Here is a 20,454-nt window from a genome sequence, read left to right on the forward strand (position 1 = left end):
AATGGAGACAGCAGGGAGGACACAGAGCTGGAGGAGAAACAAGGTGGCTGTTGCTTGATGGCATTAGCCCATCTCTAGCAGATACCTCCCGGGGACGGGCTTGCTGCAGAAGAGCAGMTTGCACGTCCTTGCTGACCCCAAGTCCTGCTTGCCTGGTGTCCTCCCAGTGCTACGAGCCAGACGTGCCAGCATCACCACGCCAGGGCTGTGCTCCCAGCGCTCGTGCTTAGCTCAGCCCTGCAGCTCTAGAGTGGGCGACCCTTTATTGCTGCTAAAAAAGGATCAGCATCATGTAAGTGCCGTGACTCTACCAGGGTAGGGCCCCAGGACACGCCAAACACACGGGGGTGGCTGAACAACTGCTGCATGTGGGCAGAAACACTTGAAGTCTTCCATTAAAAAATGATGGGCCACCAAGATGGTCGGAGGCTGGAACATGTGGACTGCTCTGCAAGGAGGGGCTGCAYTTCTTCAGTCCAGAGAAAAGGAGATTAAGGGAAGTGGGGGAGGATAGACTAAACCTCCATTTTCCACTGCACGCATAGGGGCTGTGCAGCAGACAGAGCCAGACCCTCCCGAGAGGCACACAGCAGACAGATAAGAGGCCACAGGCACAGTCTGCTGCAAGGGAGATCCCAACAGGACACAAAGATAAACAGCCTTCCTTCACTGCTCTTTCATAGGCACACTCAAAGGTAAACAGGCAGTTCCAAGTCTCCAAACACTCTGCCTGTTTCTAACCTTCTCAGGAAGGAGCAACCAAACACTGCAGCAGATGTCCTGCAGCAGATGGCTGAGGGGTGGGAAGCAAGGACACCACCACCTCTCCTAAACACCCTCCCAAGCCACTGAGCCCCAGGCTAACCAGGGACACAAATGCTCTGCACTTCCACAGCCCTCCTACCTGCAGGATCAGCACCCATCCACAACCTTGAGAGCTCCTGAAGGAAAGAACAGGCCAAGCAAGTGAAGAGCAGTGCAGGTTACCATCCCTTGCTCTTCCTGGGCAAGGATTCAAACCACGAGGGAAAACAGCAGGCACCTGTGGGCTCATTGGAAASGAAAGTAGGGCTGCCCCTCCTCTTAAATAGCCAGACATGGGTGGAGCTTGGAGTGTTTGCTCCAGGTGCAAGGCCAGCTCCTAAGTAGGTGCTGCCCACTGACTATCTCTGCAAGGAGCCTCAGCACCACAGGCAAGCGCTGTGCAAGGGCTGGGCTGGCACTGCAGCCACACAAAGTGCTTGGAGGCGTCCTGTGACTTGCAGCGAGGTGGGCAAGGGGCCCTCGCGGATCAGAGATGTGCCAGGGCCAGCCAGACCCAGGTGTCTGGCTCAGGCAAGTCCTGCTTCTTGCAGGGGTCTCAGAGCRCTTCTTGCAGGAGACTCAGGGGACAAGGAATTTCTTTTCTAAACCCAAGCAGGGCCATGAATGACAGACCCAAAGAGGGTGTTTTTTTGCCAAAGTTGGGTGTCCAGGCCTGGAGCTGCGTGCTGCAAGCAGCTCTGTGCATTGCCCAGGCCAGGCACTCAGCCTGTCTGGCTGCTGGCATTACAGACGCTGATAAACCACAGGCACTGTTACCAGCGGAGAGCAGTTTGCATGTTCAGTCCATGCAAGCTTCTCTAGTTTCTCTCTTGTGGCATCTGCTCCAAAATAAAGAGTGGCTTTTAAAAAAAAAAATCTTTTTTTTTTTTTTTTTTTTTTTTAAGGCAAATTCTCACCTTAGAATAGACAAATGCGTGTTTTTTAAAGACAGTTTCAGCTGACTTCCTACTGTGGAAGGGACAGGGTCCCAGGCTTTTCTGCAAGTCAGGATAAATGGCTTTTTTCCTTCTTACTCATGTTCTTCCTTTTCTTTCCTTCTTACTCATGTTCTACGGTGCAGCCGTACACCAGGAACGCTTGAGATGAGCCCTGTCTGGCTCGCTGACTTTGCAACCCCGTTTCGTGTGCCCGTTGCAAATCCGAGAGTCCTGGGTGAGATGGGCAGGAGAGACCCTGCTGCGAGGTGCTGCAGGGTGGCTTCAGCGTGACGCACACTTACCAGAGGTCCCTGTGACACTCGTATCCTGAGCATGGCATAACCGGGAACAGGGTCAGCAGTTAACAGKAGTTTATAGACCTGCCACGGGGATAGTCTGAGGGCAGGCAGCACCTTGTCCTTGAAAGGGCCATCAGCAGCCTGATGAACATCCCTGTCCACCCAGGCTTGGATAGTGTCCCTGTCCAGCCCAGTGCAAAGCCACTGCTAGCAGGACTGGGCAGGAGATGCAGCAGGGAGGGCTGAGAAGGTTCTTGTCCCAAAACATGGACCCAAACCAGCTCTTTGTGCAGATGGGGAGCAGCTCTCTGGCCAGATGCTGAGCCCGGGTACGTGCTCCTAACTTACTGCTTGGCCCAGAACTGTAAGAGCCAAGGGGGAGCAGGGGCAACGAGGAGAACACAGCTCACCCGTCCAAATGGAGAAAAGCGTCGGAACGGGCATTTCACCCTCATTTCCCCATCAGGCCCGCTGAGACTGGGAGGGCAGCGCTGGGTGTGCTGGCCGCCTGGCTGACCCTCAGTGCCGGTGCCAGCGCCGTGTGCCCCGGGCCAGCAGCGAAGCAGAGGTTTGGTCTGYGGCGCGCGGGGCGAGCAGCGGGGACGGGGAGCGCTGCGGCCTCGCGCCCCACGCGACACACCGGGGCTCCCCGGGGAAGGCGCGCGCTGCAGCGCAGCTCGAAATAGCTCCGGGGGTGCCTGCCAAGCTCCAGGGCTGGCACGTGGCGGCCCGAGCCGAGAGGAGCCCTTGTACGCGCCGTGTCCCCCTTGCTGAAGAGTTGCCTCCCGGCCGGCGCACGGCCCCGCCATGGGCTGCTCCCTTCCGGGGGCCCAGCGGTGACTCACATTTGCTATAAACATGTCTCCTAATGAATCCCGCCTGGATGCCTTTTGGGAAAGCACTGGGCTTTCTCTGCGTTGCTCCCCCCAGCCCGCTCCCCTTCCCCGGCTGGCAGCCCCGCTGCCGTGCGTGATCGTTTCCTGCTGCCGAGCCCAGCCAGGAATCTGAGGCGCTTTTTCCAGCCGGCCGCCTCTGGGTTACGAGTTGCTTCAAGGACTGGTTTGCTTCAAGGACTGCGTGGGCTGTTAACCCTTCGGGGGYGATGGGCGCGGGAGCTCCTGCGGCGCCGGGATCCCTCCCACCGCACCGCTGCTCCGCGCTGGGAGAGGGCATCCCGCTGGCGCCGGGACCGCGGTGCAAGGGGCTGGGGACCCCGGGCTGCCCCTCTCCACCTGGAGGGCGCAGGGAGGTCTGGTGGTCCTTCCCCCCGGGTTTCTCCCGCTGGCGGGGCTGAGGGCTGTGAAGAGCGAGCGCTTTATTGCTTTTACACAAACAGGACATGAAGGACAAGATAACGCTTGATCGCCTAGGGCGCGCGGAGCCAGAAGGGACTGATGTCGAGGCCGGGGGCTGCATGAGTGAATACATGTCACGAGCGGGGGAAGAAGCACTAAGTTGGAGCCGTGTTGGCRGAGGGTTAGGGAGGGGAAAAGAAAGGCAAGGAGAAGAAGCAGGGARGTGCTCATTTGCAAAAGCAGGAACTGCTGGATCGCAAGTGGCCACATGCCATGCAAGCTGGTTGCAAGCTCCCGTCCTCTTCCAAGCCGCCGCTCAAGATCTCCGGTCCCTGCCGGTCCTCCGAGCCATTGCAGAGGGAGCAGACGCGCCAGGGACCACCTAGCGCCGCGCAAGTCCGTGCAGCTACAGGCGGGGCGGTTTGGAGCTTCCAGTTGAGCCATGCGAGGGGGCGACAGTGTGACCGCGGTGGGTGAGGGAGAAGCTAGCAAGAAGCTGGCAGTGTCTTCAGGGGCAGCTCCAGCACAAGCCCCCGGTGGTGCCACGTCTGCTGCGACGCTCCAGTTAGGCAGTGAAGGTGTTTCTCACATGGGGCTCTGGATCCAGAGAACTGGGAAGTCAATCAATGAAAATGGTCAGGGCTCAGCTGAGGATCCCAGAGGTCTCCTCCTCCTCCTCCTCCCAGCTCTGTCCCCAGCCATGCCTTGGGCTCTGCAATCACATAGGGTCTCAGGGACCCCCCACCACGCTCTCAGCAACTCCCCCATTGCTTCTGAAATGCTCCCAGGCCATGTTTAAGACATCTGTGCCCTCATGGCCAAGCCTGGGCCAGGATGTCAAACTCTTCACTCACAGTCTGACAAYGCAACAACACCAGCAAATCACTCCTTTTGTCATTTCAAGTTCACCCCCTAACATATAGCACGAGTTTGCACAAGCATGCCAGGCGTCCAAGGTGCCCACACAACCTACTGCTGCTCCACAGAGAGGCTGTGGACCCCAGGACCACAAGTACCAAATAGCCCTACACTGTCTGTATGGCTCCTGTGCCTGGAAGGTGGATGGATGCAAAGATCATGGGGATGCAGGGAAAGTCTCCAATGTGCATTGGAGACCCTCTCAGCATCTTCCCAAGGCAGAGGTGGGGAGAGGGAGAGAGGAGTGGATGAACCCTGGGGTATGGCAACTACTGGGCTGTTTGGGAAGGAAAAAAGGACAAAAGGTGGCAGGGAAACAGCCTGCATGAAGGACTGGGAAGGTTTCAGGCTTTTTCCTGTGAAGGACTGGCATTTATCCTTCATTTCARAGTGATGGTGTGGCCAGCCGTGGTGCAGATATGGACTGTGGGCTCTACCTGGACCAAAAGCGGCCCTTTGGGAGTCTTGGAGGAGACATTCAAAAGCACAAATTGGCTCCCTGCAGGAAAATGCGTTGTTACCACATGCTGGTAGAGGGGTGGCAKGGAGGGGTTGCACAGGCCAGGTTAGCTGCATCTTCACCTTGGTCTGCACAGGAGCATCACAAGCAGCAAGTGCACCTGAGGGACGGGGCAAGCAGGGGACCTTTGGGCAGGTCATGCTCCCCATCTTTCCCTTCAGGTCACCATTGCACCATGTGGCCTCCAGCCACTTGACAAGCAACTGCTTGTTCCACGTCTGCAACTGGAAATTTGTTTTAAGCACAAATGGAAGTTTCTCTGACATGCCAAATCTGCACTTTTTAACTGACTTTAGAGAGTGGCCAACAGTGCACCACTCCTCCGTGGTACATATATTTTGGGGCATGGCTGTGYGCTTAGCAAAATGCAGAAATGTCCCTTGGACGAGGGCAGCAGTGCCTGCAGCAGTCACCTCAAAGGATGGCATTGCACAGCTGGTTTATGGCACCCTGGGGCATGGGCACGCTCCTCAGATGGGAGCTCTTCCCCAACATGAAAAGACCAGAAAACCCTGAATGAAAACCAYCAAGTGAATGTCAAATAAATTTCTCTCTCCTTTGCAATGAAAATCCTGCCGGATTTCTGTTTCAGTTTGACCCTAAACAATGGATGCAATCCCAAATTTGGGGCTAGCGTTACTCCAACCCTCCATCCCACTCTCTGGAGCGCACTGAAGAGCACTCGGGGGTCACCCTACTTGGTCAGGACTCTTGGTGCTCAGCTGCGATCCTGCTGCTGGATGGTGTGCCATCACAAAGGCCTGGGAGCAGCTTTGCCCCTCAGTGTCTCATCTGCAGAGTCAAAACTCAGAGAGGGGCAGAGCCAAGTGGCCCAAGGCCTCATCCAGCAAAGCTCCTCTTTTGGCCTGCTCATAAACAGTCACAAACGGCTCACAAACTTTCCTCTGGGTACAAAAACGCCACTGGTACCTCAGGAAAGAAGAAAGCAGAAGGCAGCRTGCTAGGAGTGTTTCAAATATGCAAGTAGCCCTCATGCACATCCCAGCCTTCCCTTTCAGGCTCAGAACAGCTCATCGTAGCAACAGCAACTGTGTTTTAAATCAGCAAGAGCCCACAACTGAGCGTGGCATTAAGCGCATGGTGCAACTACAGAGCCTTCTCCTGATGGCACGCAGGGCTCGCTCCCACCACTCCATTTTATCTCACTCATCTCCCAAATGGTTTTGCTCCCTACGCATGGAGCTGACATGACTGCAGGTTTCTGGGAAGAGACATCCCTGTGGTTAAGCTGCATAAACACTGGTGTGGGAATCCTGAGACATTCTGGTTTCGCACTTGGATGGATTTAGACTGTGGATGCTTTTGGAGTGATTCGGTACCTCTTGTTCCTCTTTTCAAGACAACTAGGCTGAGGGTGAGTGGGGGGAGCTGCACATCTGGAGCTGAGTTGCACATCTGGTACATTCAGTGCTTCCTAAAAGTCCCTGCCACGTTACCCTTTGGATGGAGGCCTCGGGCTTGATGCATAGCACAGTAGGATTAAGATCCGTAGCTGCATTTTTTTGAAGGGAAAGTAAAAATAACCCTGTGAGCAGCGTGCCGTTCCTAGCGGCACTGAATGCAGGAGCAGGGGAATCACAGCGAGCCCTCGACCTTCCTGCAAGTCCTTCCAACCTGAGCTCTGCGCTGGAACCAAGGAGATCCGCTCCACATCTGTGCACGCAAGGCACTGAGGGTCCATTGAGAGGACGGGAGCTGCTCGGGACCTTTCTAACAAAATGTCCTTCCATTGCAAAATGGCAGGACACCRGAATCGTACGTGCTAAGGCCTGTTGCAATGAAATTTGGGGGTTTCGTGCTGAGAACCTCTTCCCTTGGTGTAACCTTGGGGAGGCCTGAGGCTGACCACTYAACGTCCCACTCACCGGTCTGGCCAAGCACTGGCTTACCAGATGGGCAGAGCCATCTCCATAAAGATCCATGAAAACAGTGCCTGGCTCAGCTGGGCGTATGCACYGGTTATCACCAGGGGAGACCCTCTCTACTTGCTGTGGATATTGATCCCTTCTCAAGCACCGTTTCTCACATGTTCTTCCCAACAGCACTGATTTCCTGCACATGGGAGGCCAGGAGCAYTGCACACCCACAGATGCCCTCCTGCACCTCGCTGTGCTCATGCAGGGTCCCATCCTGGGCTGTGGGAAACACTCCCCAGCAGTGCCCAAAGCCCCCACGACTCCGCTCTGTGATGGACACCCATGGGCGCTGGCACCGGGGAGGATGACCAGCCTGGGCAGCCTGTGGTGGGTGATGGAAATAACGCACTTGGGGCAGCTTGCAGAAAAACTGGATGGTGGCCAGGCCCCACACAGTTACCAGAGCCAGGAACTCAGCAGGAGCAGGGTGTCTTCAAAGAGCAAGCCGAGAGAGACATCTAGTGACCAGCTGGAGGGAGTTTCTCCATACAGGCTGACTCCAGGAATTGGAGGGACGTCCCTCATCATGGGCTTGCCACCTCTCAATACAACCAGAAGGCCACAGATGACACCTTGCCCAAGTGAGCAAGACAGCYCTACCTACAGGCACTGATTCGGAGTAGGCTTAAATCCCAACCACCAAGATATGCCCAGGAGACTTAATCCACATCCTTCCTCCTGAGGAAGGGGTGCCAGATGGGATTTCCTTGGCCAAACCATACATCCCAACAGCCCTACCGCTCTCTTCCACCTGCTGTGGAGCAGCAAAGAAGGAGCAACGTCCTCCCCTGGGATTTGCCATGGCAGGGTGTGGGAGGAGGGCTCAAAAAGCCCCAAATTCAGCTGCAGCACCAGCCGTGGCAGGGCTGGCTCCCAAACACCGGGGCTCTTTTCAGTCAGGCTCTGCTGCAGCTGCAGTCACGGGGAGCCCCCTTTCTGCAAATGCAAGGGGAAAGCTGTCAGGAGGACTTCATGCAGACTCCTCAGCATCCTTCCACCTCCGTGACCAAGGAGAAAATGAGATTACGGATTCAGCCCCCTCCCATTGCGCCAAGCACGGAGCCATCCCCTAGAAACCCTGTGCTCTGCAGGCAGGAGGGGAGAGGGTGGAAATTACCCTTTCTAAACTGGCCATGAGCTCAAAATTAGAATAATTAAAAGTGACTAGCATGAACACATAAAAAAAAAAAAAAAAGGAATTACAACTAAAAGAGAATATTTAAATATAAAGTGTTTCCATGGTGAAAGTCACTTTCCCTTAGGGGAAATAATTTTTTTGTTTGTTTTGTTTTTCCAACCTCCATTTTGTGCTATATATTGCTTTTGAAAATACAGCCTGTGAAAAAAACATATAACAATATTCCAAAGACTTAAATTTTGGAAGCGTGCCCCTGGAAGGTGACACCCTCAGTGAAGGCCATCATGCTCCATCAATGGGGGAAGGATCAGGCATTAGCTTAACTCCTTTCTGCCAAAGCCACACTTTTCCACAAAACAGTAAATTTCCAAGAGTTTGATGGAGGAGTATTGAGCGAATTACTTGCAGAAATGTTAAGTCATCTGCCTGAATAATATACATTGCTTTGATAAAGGGGAAAAAAAAGAAAAAAAAATCACACTATAGCTATTCTGTTGATCAACTGCAACTTTCATGTTGCATTGAATATTTACTGCTTCGTTAGTGATGTGCATCTATTTCCCCATCCCCATGGCAGTGGATGTACCTCTGTAGCATTTTAAGGTCATGTAAAATGCAAAACCAGCACAGAGCACAAGGGCTTAGCTGAAGCAAAGCACTCCGGCTTCTTCCAAAGAAACTAGCATATCTTCGTGCTATCTGCTTTTGAAAGAAGCCAAGTTGGACGTTTCCCTCTGATTTTGGTGTTGTCATCAACACGCTGCCAGAAAATATGACAACTGTTGTTTAAACTCCTCTTTCCCCAGTCCTTTCTCAGGAAGTCTGTCTCAGAAATAAAGTGCAAAGTCCAACACTACTGAAGCAAGGAATGCCTGGACAAGGAGCAGCTCAGCTGTGTTGCCTCGCATTAGACATCCCACCCCACATTCTCCCWGTCCCTACAGGGGTAAAAACCTAAATTCGCCTGCAGAAGAGACGGTGGGCTTGGCTGCAACCCTCAGTCCCTCCAGAATGGGGTTCCTGTGCAATGGGGAGGCAAGCAAGCATTTGCCATTTTTTTTCTGTTATAAATGGTCTCTTGATAGCAAGAAGAGTAATTTTAAAAAACACATCGTATACAGTCCCAATACTGTGTCTCATCCCATTACAGTAAGAGCAGCACTCTGATCAGTTTGGAGCATCAGGGCTTCCCTSTCTCCTCAAGCCAGAATTCAGGTCAGTCAATGCATTCATTTAAATACCTTGGAAATATGTTAATATTTAAAGATCAGACAAGCAAACATCCTTCATACAAAAAAATGAAATTCCAAGGTGATAAGGCAAGCCCTGTGTTATGCACGATAACATTTTGCATTTTCCATTTAAAAGTAGCCCCAAAAAGCTTTTTTTTCCCCTTTTATTTATTTAGATTCTGGGAAATGGAGTATCTACTGATGCTCCATGGAAAGCTGAAGCTGCAACGACTCGATTCCTTTTCTTAGGTTTCCACCGTTCCTTGCCTATGAACTCACCATAGCGATGCTCTCAAAAGGCTCTGGAAACAGCTAACCCACTTGTTAGCAAAATTCCACCCTGGGGCTTTCCTATGGGAATCTTCCTGGCAGATGCGAGCATGGCACGGACTCACTGGCTGAGARAAAGCTACCTTAGGAGCATTGCTAAAGTCTCCTCCCCTCTAGTAACCTCTGGGCTCGGATGCATCAGCAGATGCTATCGGGCATTCACATTTATCCCATAGCACAGCATCTTGCATAGAGACCCAGGACATTCCTGCTCTGCAGAAACCACAAACTCCACAGAAATAAATTTCTATCACTTACTGCAATTAGCACACCWAATTAAGGTCTCCTGTCTTCCTCAGTGCCTAAGTGATGTCCTGACATATAACCCCCTGTGAAAATACCTGCTTGTACTGGGTTTCCCCATTCTCAGTAGCTACAATGCTGGTTTCTAGCAGCACCCTGTATGCTGGAGCTGCAAAATGCTCCAGAATGAGTAGAAAGCAGAGCAAAAGGCAGAATGAGGCTGYTCCTGCCACGCACCCATGCTGCCGTCTGCCTCTCTCGATGCTTATGGCATCTGCTCACCCTCCAGCTCCACTGGGACCCAAGGCACAGCGAGATGGGCCGGCTCCCTCTGTCCTCCGTCCCTCCCAGRGCACCTCAGCCCATGCCCCTGGCTGGCCTTGGTCTCTCGCTGCAGCATGGGGGTCTCAATTTCACATGTAAATCATGCGCCACAGCAGCCCAGCTGAGGTCAACAGAGTGGAGGGACATCCCCGCAGCTGGCAAAAAGAGATTTTCCCTGCAAAAGGCCACGCTTCCCTCAGCTCACTGGTGGTGGCTCTGCAGGACRTGCATTCGAGCTGCCCAGGGGGTTGTTGCAGCAGCAGGGAAGTTTTTGCTGGCTGCCACGTGATCCCAGGTYACCTTCTGGAGCTGCCCGGAGGTCCCATCACACAGAAAGGATTTTTCCTGCTGAGACCCACGCATGGATATTTCACTCTTTCAAAAGGAAAAACACCTGCGCTGGGCTGGGGGGAGGACATCACGAGTGCCAGGCGCCCACAGCTAAATCCCCACCTTGCCGCTCGGCTCTGGGCTCACTGCGGCCAGCCCTGTGATTTGGGGGAGGCAACATTCGGTGCCAGGGCTTCCACCTCAACACACGTACACTAGGGCTGCCACCTTCCCTAGTGGAAGCTGCTGGCCCCATCTGTGCCCATTCCCACTGCCAGATGCACCTGGGCTCCCCTGGCCAGGGAATAAGGGCATGCTGTGGATGCAGGGCCACGTGAAAGGCACAGCTGAATCCAAATGGCCAGGGACAGCAGGCTGGGAAGAGGCATCAAAGCATCTTATTGAGGAGCTGGAAAAGCCCCTGCCTCCGTGAAGGAGGGTGGGTGCAGAGCCACGAGGTCTTGGGGCTCATCTGAAAAAACACATATTTCCCAAGAGTTACAGTGCAAAAATGTATTATGCAGCTCCTTAGTTATCTGGGGACATGATATCCTATGCCCTCCTCATTTGCAAAATAGGAAAATGTACACCACGCATTTTGTCCAATAGGGAATTAATTGATGGAAAATAAATTTGTTTCCTCTTGTAAGAAGTGGGAGATGGATGAAAAGACCTGGGAGCCTGGCAGCAGAAGGCAGGGATGAGCCCAAAGGATCCCAGGGAAGGGCAGTGCCCTAGACATGGCAAATCTGCCCAGACAAGGCAGCCAGCGAGAGACGCTTATCACCATACTGAGAGCAGTAAATTAATTTTAGGGGAAAAAAACCAACCATCAAGCATTGTGCAAATCAAATACCCTCCCCTTTATAAAGCAAAGGTCTAGAGCCATTCACTAAACACATCACTTGGCGAGTGATCCATGCCAAGGCAGATGAAAAGGCGGGCAAAGATACATGGGGAAGAATGACACTGGAGACCCGGCAGAAGAATAGTCAGAGCCCGTTGGTGGCAGAGCTGCACAGACATTTATTGAATACAAACATTGACAAACACGGCCGGCTCACAGAGCTTCCTGAGCTATCATCCAAAAGTTGCTTGTGGGGATTGTCATAAGAGTGCTTTCAAAGGCCCTAGGGGGGTTTAATCTTGCATAATTGATTTCTCCCTACTTTCAGTTGCTTGTTAATTAAAAAAGAGGTTTTTTTTTTTCCATGATTTTTATTCCCTTTCTTTAGTAATAAAAATGGCTTGTCTGGACCCCGCCACATTGCAAAGGGAACAGAGCACATGTAAACCAAATGCACCAACGTAGGCTTGGCTCCTGCACGTTCCGCTTCCAAAATGACAYGGGCTAAGAAAAAGCTATGCCTTAATCTCAGGGCAAGGAGTCAAGGTTGCAAAGGTGAGCCAGGACAAGCAAAATGAACAAAACAGGGGCATCTRAAGCAATAATAATAAAAAGTACTTCAAAGCAAGCACAGCTCTGGATGGCATCACAGTTCCATAGGCTACAGCAAGTACCGTCAATGTCAACTCAAAACGTTTAAATAGCTAAGCTAGACTGACACTAGAGACACCTCATCTCCTGAAGTCTCAGCAGTGGAAAGCCCCCTCCCGCCCTCCCCCACTCCCCCAAAAAGCAGATGAAGTAGTAACACCATTCACCAAAAACAAGGACCATAACTAAAGAGGTCAGGAGCAGTACCAGGAGCACAGGACGGAGCTCGTAAAGAAACTTCCCAGTGTGTGCATATGTGTGTATTTATATATATATATATATATTTGTTAGTAAAGAAAAGAGTATCTATGGAGATAAAGGGGAAGACGGTAAATATACAGATTGTACAAGCTGGGTGGAGTGTCATTGGCTTGAGAGGGTCGGGTGATGCAGAATGAAGGATGGTGGGTGGAAATTAGAGTGCGCCCATTCCAGTGACCTCAGACGTCAGCCTAGAATAGACAGGGGCAAAGAGAGGGGGGAGGGAGGAGACAAAAACAAATACTTAATAACCAGAGCAGAAAAGAAAACGAAGATCCTGTGGGCCAGCATTCCTCCTCTCGCCTACACCCCGCTCTTCTGCCAACTCACYCTGTCTTCACTAAGGGTCTAGCACGAGGCAACGATTCAGGCCAGCCTTACAAGCAGCAACATGTTGAAAGGGGCTCAAATATCTATTTTTTTTCCCTCACAAGTGGCTGCTTGGACACTGAGTATGTGGCCCAAGGGAGGCTGACCCTCTCCCAGTGCCCTTGATGGAGAGGCATCCTCTAATGGACACCCATGGACTCCCAGCACATTCCTGAGAGGGAGACCTAGAGCCAAAGGTCCAGCTACAGGGGAGACATATTCCCCCCCAACCTAGAGTCATAGTAATATCTTGAAGTAGGTGATTTTGGGTTTTTTTTCCAGCAATTGAATTCTCAATGGGTTCCTTCAACCCCTGAAGTCTGGTGGGTTGCTCAGGAGATTGGAGGAAGGGTATTTAAAGCAGGATTGGAAGGTAGAAACYGGCCTCTGAAGCTTGTGGCTGTGTGCTACAGGCCTCACAGAGKGTGACTTTCATGACTAGTCGGCTTGGACTTTGGGGCCTTAAAGGAGGTGGCAGGCACCTGCAGAAGCAAGGACCTGAAACACAGGGCCAGCCAAGTACCTTCTTGGTACCAAGAAGGCGTACCAAGTACGCCTTCTCTCCCTGCAGGCACAAACACCTAGTGCTATCCAGGAAATGCCATCCTTAGCACCGTGCTGTGGCAGAGATGCTATCATTGATGGGTGCTGGTAGGAGACAACCCACCCACGTTGCCTCACTTCTACAAGTCTCTCTCATCCCGCAGATGGGTAATGATCCTAGCTTCTCTCTTGCCAGGAACCCTTTTGGGCTTATAACCTTCAAACTCCCTGCATCTCTCTGTTTTCCCCTGCATATTGAAGCAGCGGGAGTTTGGGATCTGTCCAGCCCTCTCCCTGACAAACCGCTGCCCTTCCCTGTGTTAGTCACAGCCCAAGCTGCAGTTCAGTTAGCCCTTCCCCAAGAATCAAGAGCCCCTTGCTTTGTTTTTCTTTCCTCAAGAAGTTGTTGGGATTAAGAGGTGTCAGGAGAGCAGCTCACGCAGTGCTTCCAAAGCACCTCCAGGAAGTGAGGGGGTCCCATCCCTCTCTTGTGAGGCTGGAGGAGACACGGACACCGGAGAGGTGCCACAGGTCAGAGCAGAGGTGCTTCGGCACAGTAAAGGGGGAGCAGGGTCAGGACAGAATGGCGGAGTTTGTTGCAGGTGAAGGCTGAGGTGGGTCGGTGCAAGGAGAAGACAGCTCGTACAGGTCTTGCCAGTGCTCCCAGCCACTCACCTAAATGAGCATAAGAGTCTTCACCAAAAGCCTCTCCCTCTTCTGGACCCTCATTCTGCCAGAGGCTGCTTGGAGCAGTGCTTGTCCTACATTAACGGCGCCGGTAGCAGGTTGGCCTGGTACCAACTCCGGCTGCTCTGGAGCGTGTGGACAGTTGGCTTCATGAGATGGGTGCCTCAGTGTGCACTGCTATGCAGGCTGGGTTTCTAAGGAGGAGCATCAGGTCAGGGAAAGAGCRTTTCCTCTTAGACTCCCTGTCCACCACGTACAAGTTTGTGCTCACAGGCAGACAGGTCTGCATTAAATCCAAAGTTCCCCTAGAAACAGCACACAGCCAGCATAAAGTCAGTCAGTTCCACCTCAGCACCAGCTTCTCTCTAACTCTGTCATCCTGCATAATCTCCCTTTGCAGCTCCTTGCTTGCCACAAGCYAGCTCAGCTTGCGTGGTCCATGACCCAAACATAACACAGAGAGCATCAGGACCTCAGCCAGARTCAGTGCTAGGAAAGCCTGTTCAGCTCAGCTCCTATGTGTCCCTGGAAGGTCCTGCTGTGCCAAACTTGTGAGAGAAATACTGATATGGAAAGGAAACAATCAGGCCGTTCCCATGTCTTTTATTTATTGGACTATTTGATTATTTTCACTTGATAGAGGAAAGCACTTTGGAGGCCTGGACTCATGTTAARATGCCTCTGAGATGGTATTGAGACAGTTGGTCTGCACAATTTTGCCRCGAGGACAAGGCCAGCCCACCGGGCAGTCTCAGACTACGCATTCCCACCACCAGAACAAATCCATCTCCATGTCCTGCCCGAGAGCTCTACCTTGTTTGCAGGGAAAAGCAGCGATTTTGCCTAGTTATAAAGCACGAATCCTCAAGCGAGGATGGCAGGTGGGCGAGTGCCCAGCCCCACCGTTGGCTCTAGCACAACCTGTGGCTGCTCCAACAGCAACAAAGCGGCTTCTGGCCCCCAGCCAAGGTGCTCGTCTGAGAAGAGGCCCCACAGGTGACGTCTGATCCCCATCCAGAGGACTCAGCAAGAAACCATCAGTGCGCGTGTCACRTGCCGGCCCAGAAAGCCTCATGACACCCCTCTTAGCCTGCAGTGACTGGAGCACGTGCTACTCTCCAAGCTCCTGCAGGATTTATTCYGCCAGCCTCTCTCTTTATGGGAAGGTTGTGGAAGAAAGGCTGGGCTCGTGTGGCCTCCGCTAGCGGCTCTCACCTGGCGTTGATGAGGTACTGAGCGAGGCTGATGTTGGCGGGGGTTCCTGTGATGGTAATTTGGCGTTCCGATGATCCTTCCGTGGCATTGGCGATTTTGATCTGCGCTCCAGACATCTGTCGAATTTCATTGATTTTGGTCCCTTGGCGTCCAATTATGCAGCCTATTAGCTAGAAAAAAGTACGGAGGGAAGGTCTTAAAGCAGAAGCTCAGGCAGTAACTGGCGGGATGCAAGTGCAACCACATGGTGAAGGTCAGAGGGCTGGCAGAAGCCCTGCTCGCTCTGCTCAAGGGTGTGAGTGACTTTAATGCTCATGAAAACAAGCGACTAAAAGCACTGGGTTGAATCCCACCTTAATRTGAGCAATATTCTCCGAGGATACTTTCATTGTGACTTTTAGCAACTTGTCCCAGGCTAGTCCATTGGGAGCAAATTTTAACAATCTGAACACAGTGCCAAAGAGCTCTGAGGGTCTCAGAAGGGGAAAGATGCCTCTACATTGCTTAGTTTATTCCTGGCTGTGTCCTGATGGTTTGAGAAACCATCAAGAAAGGGAGCTCTACATCTCACCTTGCTGTAAGATAGGACAGCTTAACCTGTTGGATGGCTGTGCTCTTGCAAAGTGCCAGACATATCCTGGCAAACCTCTTGCTGCCCTTTCCATGGATTTACACCCATGAGGAGGACCCATCCCAGCTCCCTCACCCAGTGCACACTGACATACCCTGTTGGCCAGTGGATCCCAGGGGTAGAGAAGCAGGAGCTCACAGGTGATACTGTGTAAAGAAGGGGTCAAGGGGTTCTGCACTGATGAAAAATGATCCTGTCAATAGTAATGGTCTCTAACATTTGTAAGCATAACTTCTTCACTTCAACACGTGAAATTTAGCATAAGCCAAGCTCTCCACCATTCCCCCTAATCTTTCTCCCAAGATGATGTCTCTTAGGTTGAGTGATCAATCAGATCACTCATCTCTGCTGGCTGGCATTTCACATCTAGCTGCCATTGTGGGCTGATGTGGCCAGTTCCAGCATCTACCAGAGGCTCACTCCCATGGAAAAGGTGGCAATGATGAAGAACAGATGGACACAGGGAGAGGGAAGAGAGTACGCTCTTGCAGTAGAGAGTGATGGGGTTCCTGCCTTTTTCTGAACTGCGCTTCAGGAGATACAGCTCCAAAGGCGGCTCATCTCCTTGAGATAGTTAATGCTTGAGATGGACAGGAGGAGCTAACTCTGGACAGGGATGTCTGGCACAGAGATCTGAATCCCAATGTAAGACACCTATTAAATGCTGTCTCTTGTGAGGCAGAAGCCCACTTAGCTCACTCTGAAAGTGTATTAGCTTCCCTCAGTTGCAATCCCTGAATATTTGCATGATCAGTAAATCAGATGCTGATTTAGAGAAGTGCCAGAGCCAGCACCTTGGTAAGATGGAAACAAATCATCTYCCAGACTGTTCTCCACCTTTATCTCACTGCTAGTCACATCTAACCTGAAGATACTTGTACAGATTGTATACCCAGAAGAAAACAAGCACGTCACTTTTCAAAAGTGTCAATTTAACCCCAAATGCCCTCTCAGTATGTGGAATCATGCACTGTTACTGGAGTATCACATTATTCACCCGATCCTGTACTAGATACAAATTCCTTGTCCTTCTGTCTATGGAAGGGCCCCAAGATGAGGCACAACGTGAAGCAGCAGCATCCTGAGCAAAGGTGCTCAGCTGATGTTTAGGAAGCATGGGCTTATCTCCACCAGTGCACATGTCTTTCACAGCCTTGCAGGCAGCCCCAGGCTGGGGACACTGCCAGAGGTCCCTGCCCCCGGCCCTCCCCAAACAGGGACACCCCAAAGCTAGGACCACGTGCTCAGGACTGGGAATAGGGTATGTGAGACACTTCAGGAGGGAAGGCCTCCCATCTCTCTGTGCCCTGTCCTAAGGAGACTCTGCTGAGAAAAGGAATTTCCTTACACTTCTATGGGATTGCCCTGGCCACAGATTGTGCCCCTGGCCTCCAACCCTTTTGCCCTTTGAGGATGGTCCATCTGCCTCTTYTCTGTTACCCCCTCTTAGCTCCTTCAGAGTGACAAAACTGCACGTGAAAGTTCAGTTTCACCATATGTCTCTGACCGAATGAAGAGCAAATGGATTGCACTACMAAGTTAGAGCACTAGCAAAACACAAGACTTCTACTTAGGAATGTCTTTCATACTTTTTTTTTTCCTCCTGAGATCCAGAGGGCCGCATTTTCTCAGGGGCTCCTGAGGAGGGCTTTAAAACTTGCTCTTAGTCATTTGTCCATCAGCTTACAGCTTCTTTAAGCATCACTGCAGCTAATCAAGATGACCAGTTTTTCCAGCCTATGCATGAGGTATATTTGTGTGCCCTGATCATCTGTGAACATTTAAACCCCTTTCCAAGGTCACACCTGGGAATCTGGAATATGGGACATTCAGCCTAACAGCAGCTGGACTTCTATTGCTGTAGGTAGAACTGGAGATGATTACTTCTCCAGATGTTCACTGGTCTGTTGTCAGACCACATCCCACTTAGAAGAGATGCTCTATTTGGTTCTTTGGTCACCCACAGCTATGTCCATCTCATCACCTTMTTCTTCACCTATCAGCTAGAGAGGTAGTGGGGGTTAACAAACTTGAATGAATGCCCCATTGCAGCACTGGAAAGATGTGGATTAGCTCTTGGGCTGCAGCATGATGTACAGCCCAACACTATCCTAGTGTTCCTAGTGCAGAAATAACTCAGCCTGGAGAGGGTTCAGCAAGAGACAATCATACTTGGGAACCTTTCGGGGAGACAATTGGAGYCAAATCTATTTAGAGAGGAGATTTCAGTGAGATCTTTGCACAGTGTTCAAGTTTCTCCTGACAGTCAAAAGAATGAAAAGATTTGGCACCTAGGAGGTGAGGGCATGATGCCGCCCAAGTCAAGCGAGGTCACGTCTCGGATCCCTCRCAGCTCTGTTTGTTAAGGTTTTGAGGAGATAGAGCTGGCCACAAGCCTTACGAATGAGGTGATAGCGATTTCATCATCAGATTTCCTGAGATCTGCTTCTCTGCAGCACAATCATCTAGTTTGTGCCCTCAAAAATGAATTTCTCAGCACTTTACTTTGAGATAGAYACCCAGTCCAAGAGAAGATGACAGCAACAGTTTAAGAGTCCCATGGGAGGTCATCCAGCACTTTAAATGACAGAGCAGGCCCCTTTGCAAGGAAGCTCATATTCCCAAAGATGTCCTTGTGGTTGACAGATCCATGTTCCTCCACATTAGGCAGAKAGGGTTGCTGAAGCTTCAGGTGCACTTGCATATTTCCTGGAGAGGTTTCTTAACCAGAAGTAGATTGGGAAAGCTGTCCGGTGGCCAGGCATAACTTTGGTCTCCTCTGCAGCACCCTTCCCACATCTGTTTGCCCAAGGGTGAAATGTTGCTGAAGATTCCAGCAGGCAGATCCTTGGAGGCTGCTTGGCCACTGCATCTCTCAAGTGGAAGGAACCCTGCATGTGTCCCAAAGTGGAGGTCTCCAGGCAGTTGTGTCCGAGATCGCTGCTCTTTTCCATCACAGCCTGACTCTTGAAATAGTAGAAAGGAATGGACAAAGCAGCCAGACTTGATGCAGAAACTGTTGAGAAGAGTGGGCTGAGGGATCCTCTTGGAAGTCTTTTCCCGACTTGCTCTGATCATGYGGAAACCCATGGAATAAAGTGAGATCCCTGGATACAGAAGCCAGTTTTGTGGGCTCTCCATCTTACCTACTTGCACCTGAGCACCCTCCTTTTACCACTCTGTGCCCAGCTTGACTCCAGCTTTCTTCCAATGACCATCCAAGYCCAACATCTACTTTACCACATCAGTAAGACTGAAGTCTAACTGCCACCAGAACTAGAAAGCAATGCACTGCCCTTTAAAAGCTAAAACCTCAACACTTTGTGGCACCAGTAACACTACTTATATCCTCTGCAAGYGCCCAGTAAAGACACCTAAGCTGAAACATAACTTCAGATCTGCCAGCAGGATATTAAGCGARTGATGCTGGGATTCAGCAGAGAGCACAGAAATAGACTGGGCAGCCCTCTCCCTTCCCAGCCCACCTGAACCAACAAGACAGAGTCTTGGCTGAGGCTGAGCACTGCAATCACACTGGCTTGGCAGTGCTCGGGACGGGAGGGAGCTCCCTTCTGCATATGTTTCATGAGCAATAAGTTCACTTTGAAAGGAAAAGAAAAGGAGCATTAAGGAGGATTTTTATCTAGGAATGATATCAGAAGGGTAAAGTCCAATGGGAAGTTGCATTTTACAGTGTTGTCTGAGCAWCCCCCCCAAGCAACAAGACTGTAGGAACTGTGCAAATGGCATGAGTGAAAAACTGGTGACGGGGCTTCTCTGAGGGTATTTAACAGGGTAGTTTATCTACAACTTAAAATATATATATATATGTATATAGACACTCGTACACACATGCGTGCGCACACACCCAGAGGAAGCATTCGGAGCCACTATACTTACATCATTGGGAATGGTGAGTTCATGAGTACTGGCCGGGGGACTGGCATCCAAACCTGGGCATATGCAAGGGAAAACGGTTATAGCTCGCAGAGGCAGCGTGCTGGATCTCCTGGTACTTTACCGCAACAGCAGACACTACAAATACTGCATTTGGCTCCGGGGCCGGGAGGGGAAGGGGATCACACATTCTGGTACAAGGAGAAGGAAGACGGTTGCTACCTAACTCTTCCAGAGCTGGTTACCACCTTCACCTGCTGCCTCTGGGCTCCTCAAGCTGCTTCTCACAGGCTCCATGCTGCAGACTGCATCACTTTCCTGGCTCTCCTCCTTTTCCTAAGGCACACAGGGAGATCACGGCGCTACTGCTCACCTTGCTCCTTGCTTCCTGCCCTCAATTTTCCCCACGGAAGGGCTTTTGAGGCAGGCATGCTGCAATGCAAGGTTTCAGCCTCGGGGAGCCCTCCTGTGCCGGGCTTTGCAATGTGCTCTGCAAGCGACGGCCCCTGAGCTTTGCAAGCTGAATTCCAGGCAGYGGCTGCAGAGACGGGCACGCTAGTTGGACCAGGGACTGCTGGCTGCTCATCCCCATGGCATGTATCCACCAGGGAATACAGCAGCCTGCTTCCAGTCCCTCCAGGGAAAGGAGGGAGACTTTCCCATAAGGCAAAAAAAGGCTGGAGTCAGAAGRCTACCGCATACAGTAGATGGCATCTCGTAACACTCCTATAAAATTCCAGATTTAATTGCAGATTAAATCCCATTATTAGGGAGACCCTACTGCAATCCTGCAAGACAGAAGCTTTCTGATGGCTAATATTTATTATTATTGTTATTTTTTTTTTTTCCAGCAACCACAGAAACTTAACTGTAGAATGCAAACTACAGATGAAGCCCTTTAAGGTCAACGTGCTCAAGAATCTAAGAATCAGCAAAGTCTGCATTCACCAAAATAAGGGAATAAAAGAAGGGACGTAGGGAAAAAGAAAAAAAAAAAAAAAAAAAGAAAAGAGAAAAGGCAATTTTGCCAGGGTCAAGTGCTGCA

General features: G+C 51.3%; 1 protein-coding gene across 1 annotated transcript in view; it reads right to left on the minus strand.

Annotated features, from left to right (window-relative positions):
• Window positions 1-12,023: 12,023 nt before the first annotated feature.
• Window positions 12,024-20,454, minus strand: part of PCBP3 (poly(rC) binding protein 3) — a 67,952-nt gene continuing 59,521 nt past the window's right edge. The window contains exons 15-17 of the mRNA XM_026048898.1: window positions 19,413-19,465; window positions 14,882-15,051; window positions 12,024-12,258 (exon numbers count right to left, since the gene is read on the minus strand). Of these exons, the coding sequence (XP_025904683.1) occupies window positions 12,222-12,258; window positions 14,882-15,051; window positions 19,413-19,465 (260 nt within the window). The 3' untranslated portion in view covers window positions 12,024-12,221. The remainder of the gene's footprint in view (window positions 12,259-14,881; window positions 15,052-19,412; window positions 19,466-20,454) is intronic.

This window comes from Nothoprocta perdicaria, unplaced genomic scaffold (genome assembly GCF_003342845.1).
Source record: "Nothoprocta perdicaria isolate Ctin4 unplaced genomic scaffold, notPer1 scaffold_11, whole genome shotgun sequence".
In the NCBI taxonomy this organism is placed as follows: domain Eukaryota; kingdom Metazoa; phylum Chordata; class Aves; order Tinamiformes; family Tinamidae; genus Nothoprocta; species Nothoprocta perdicaria.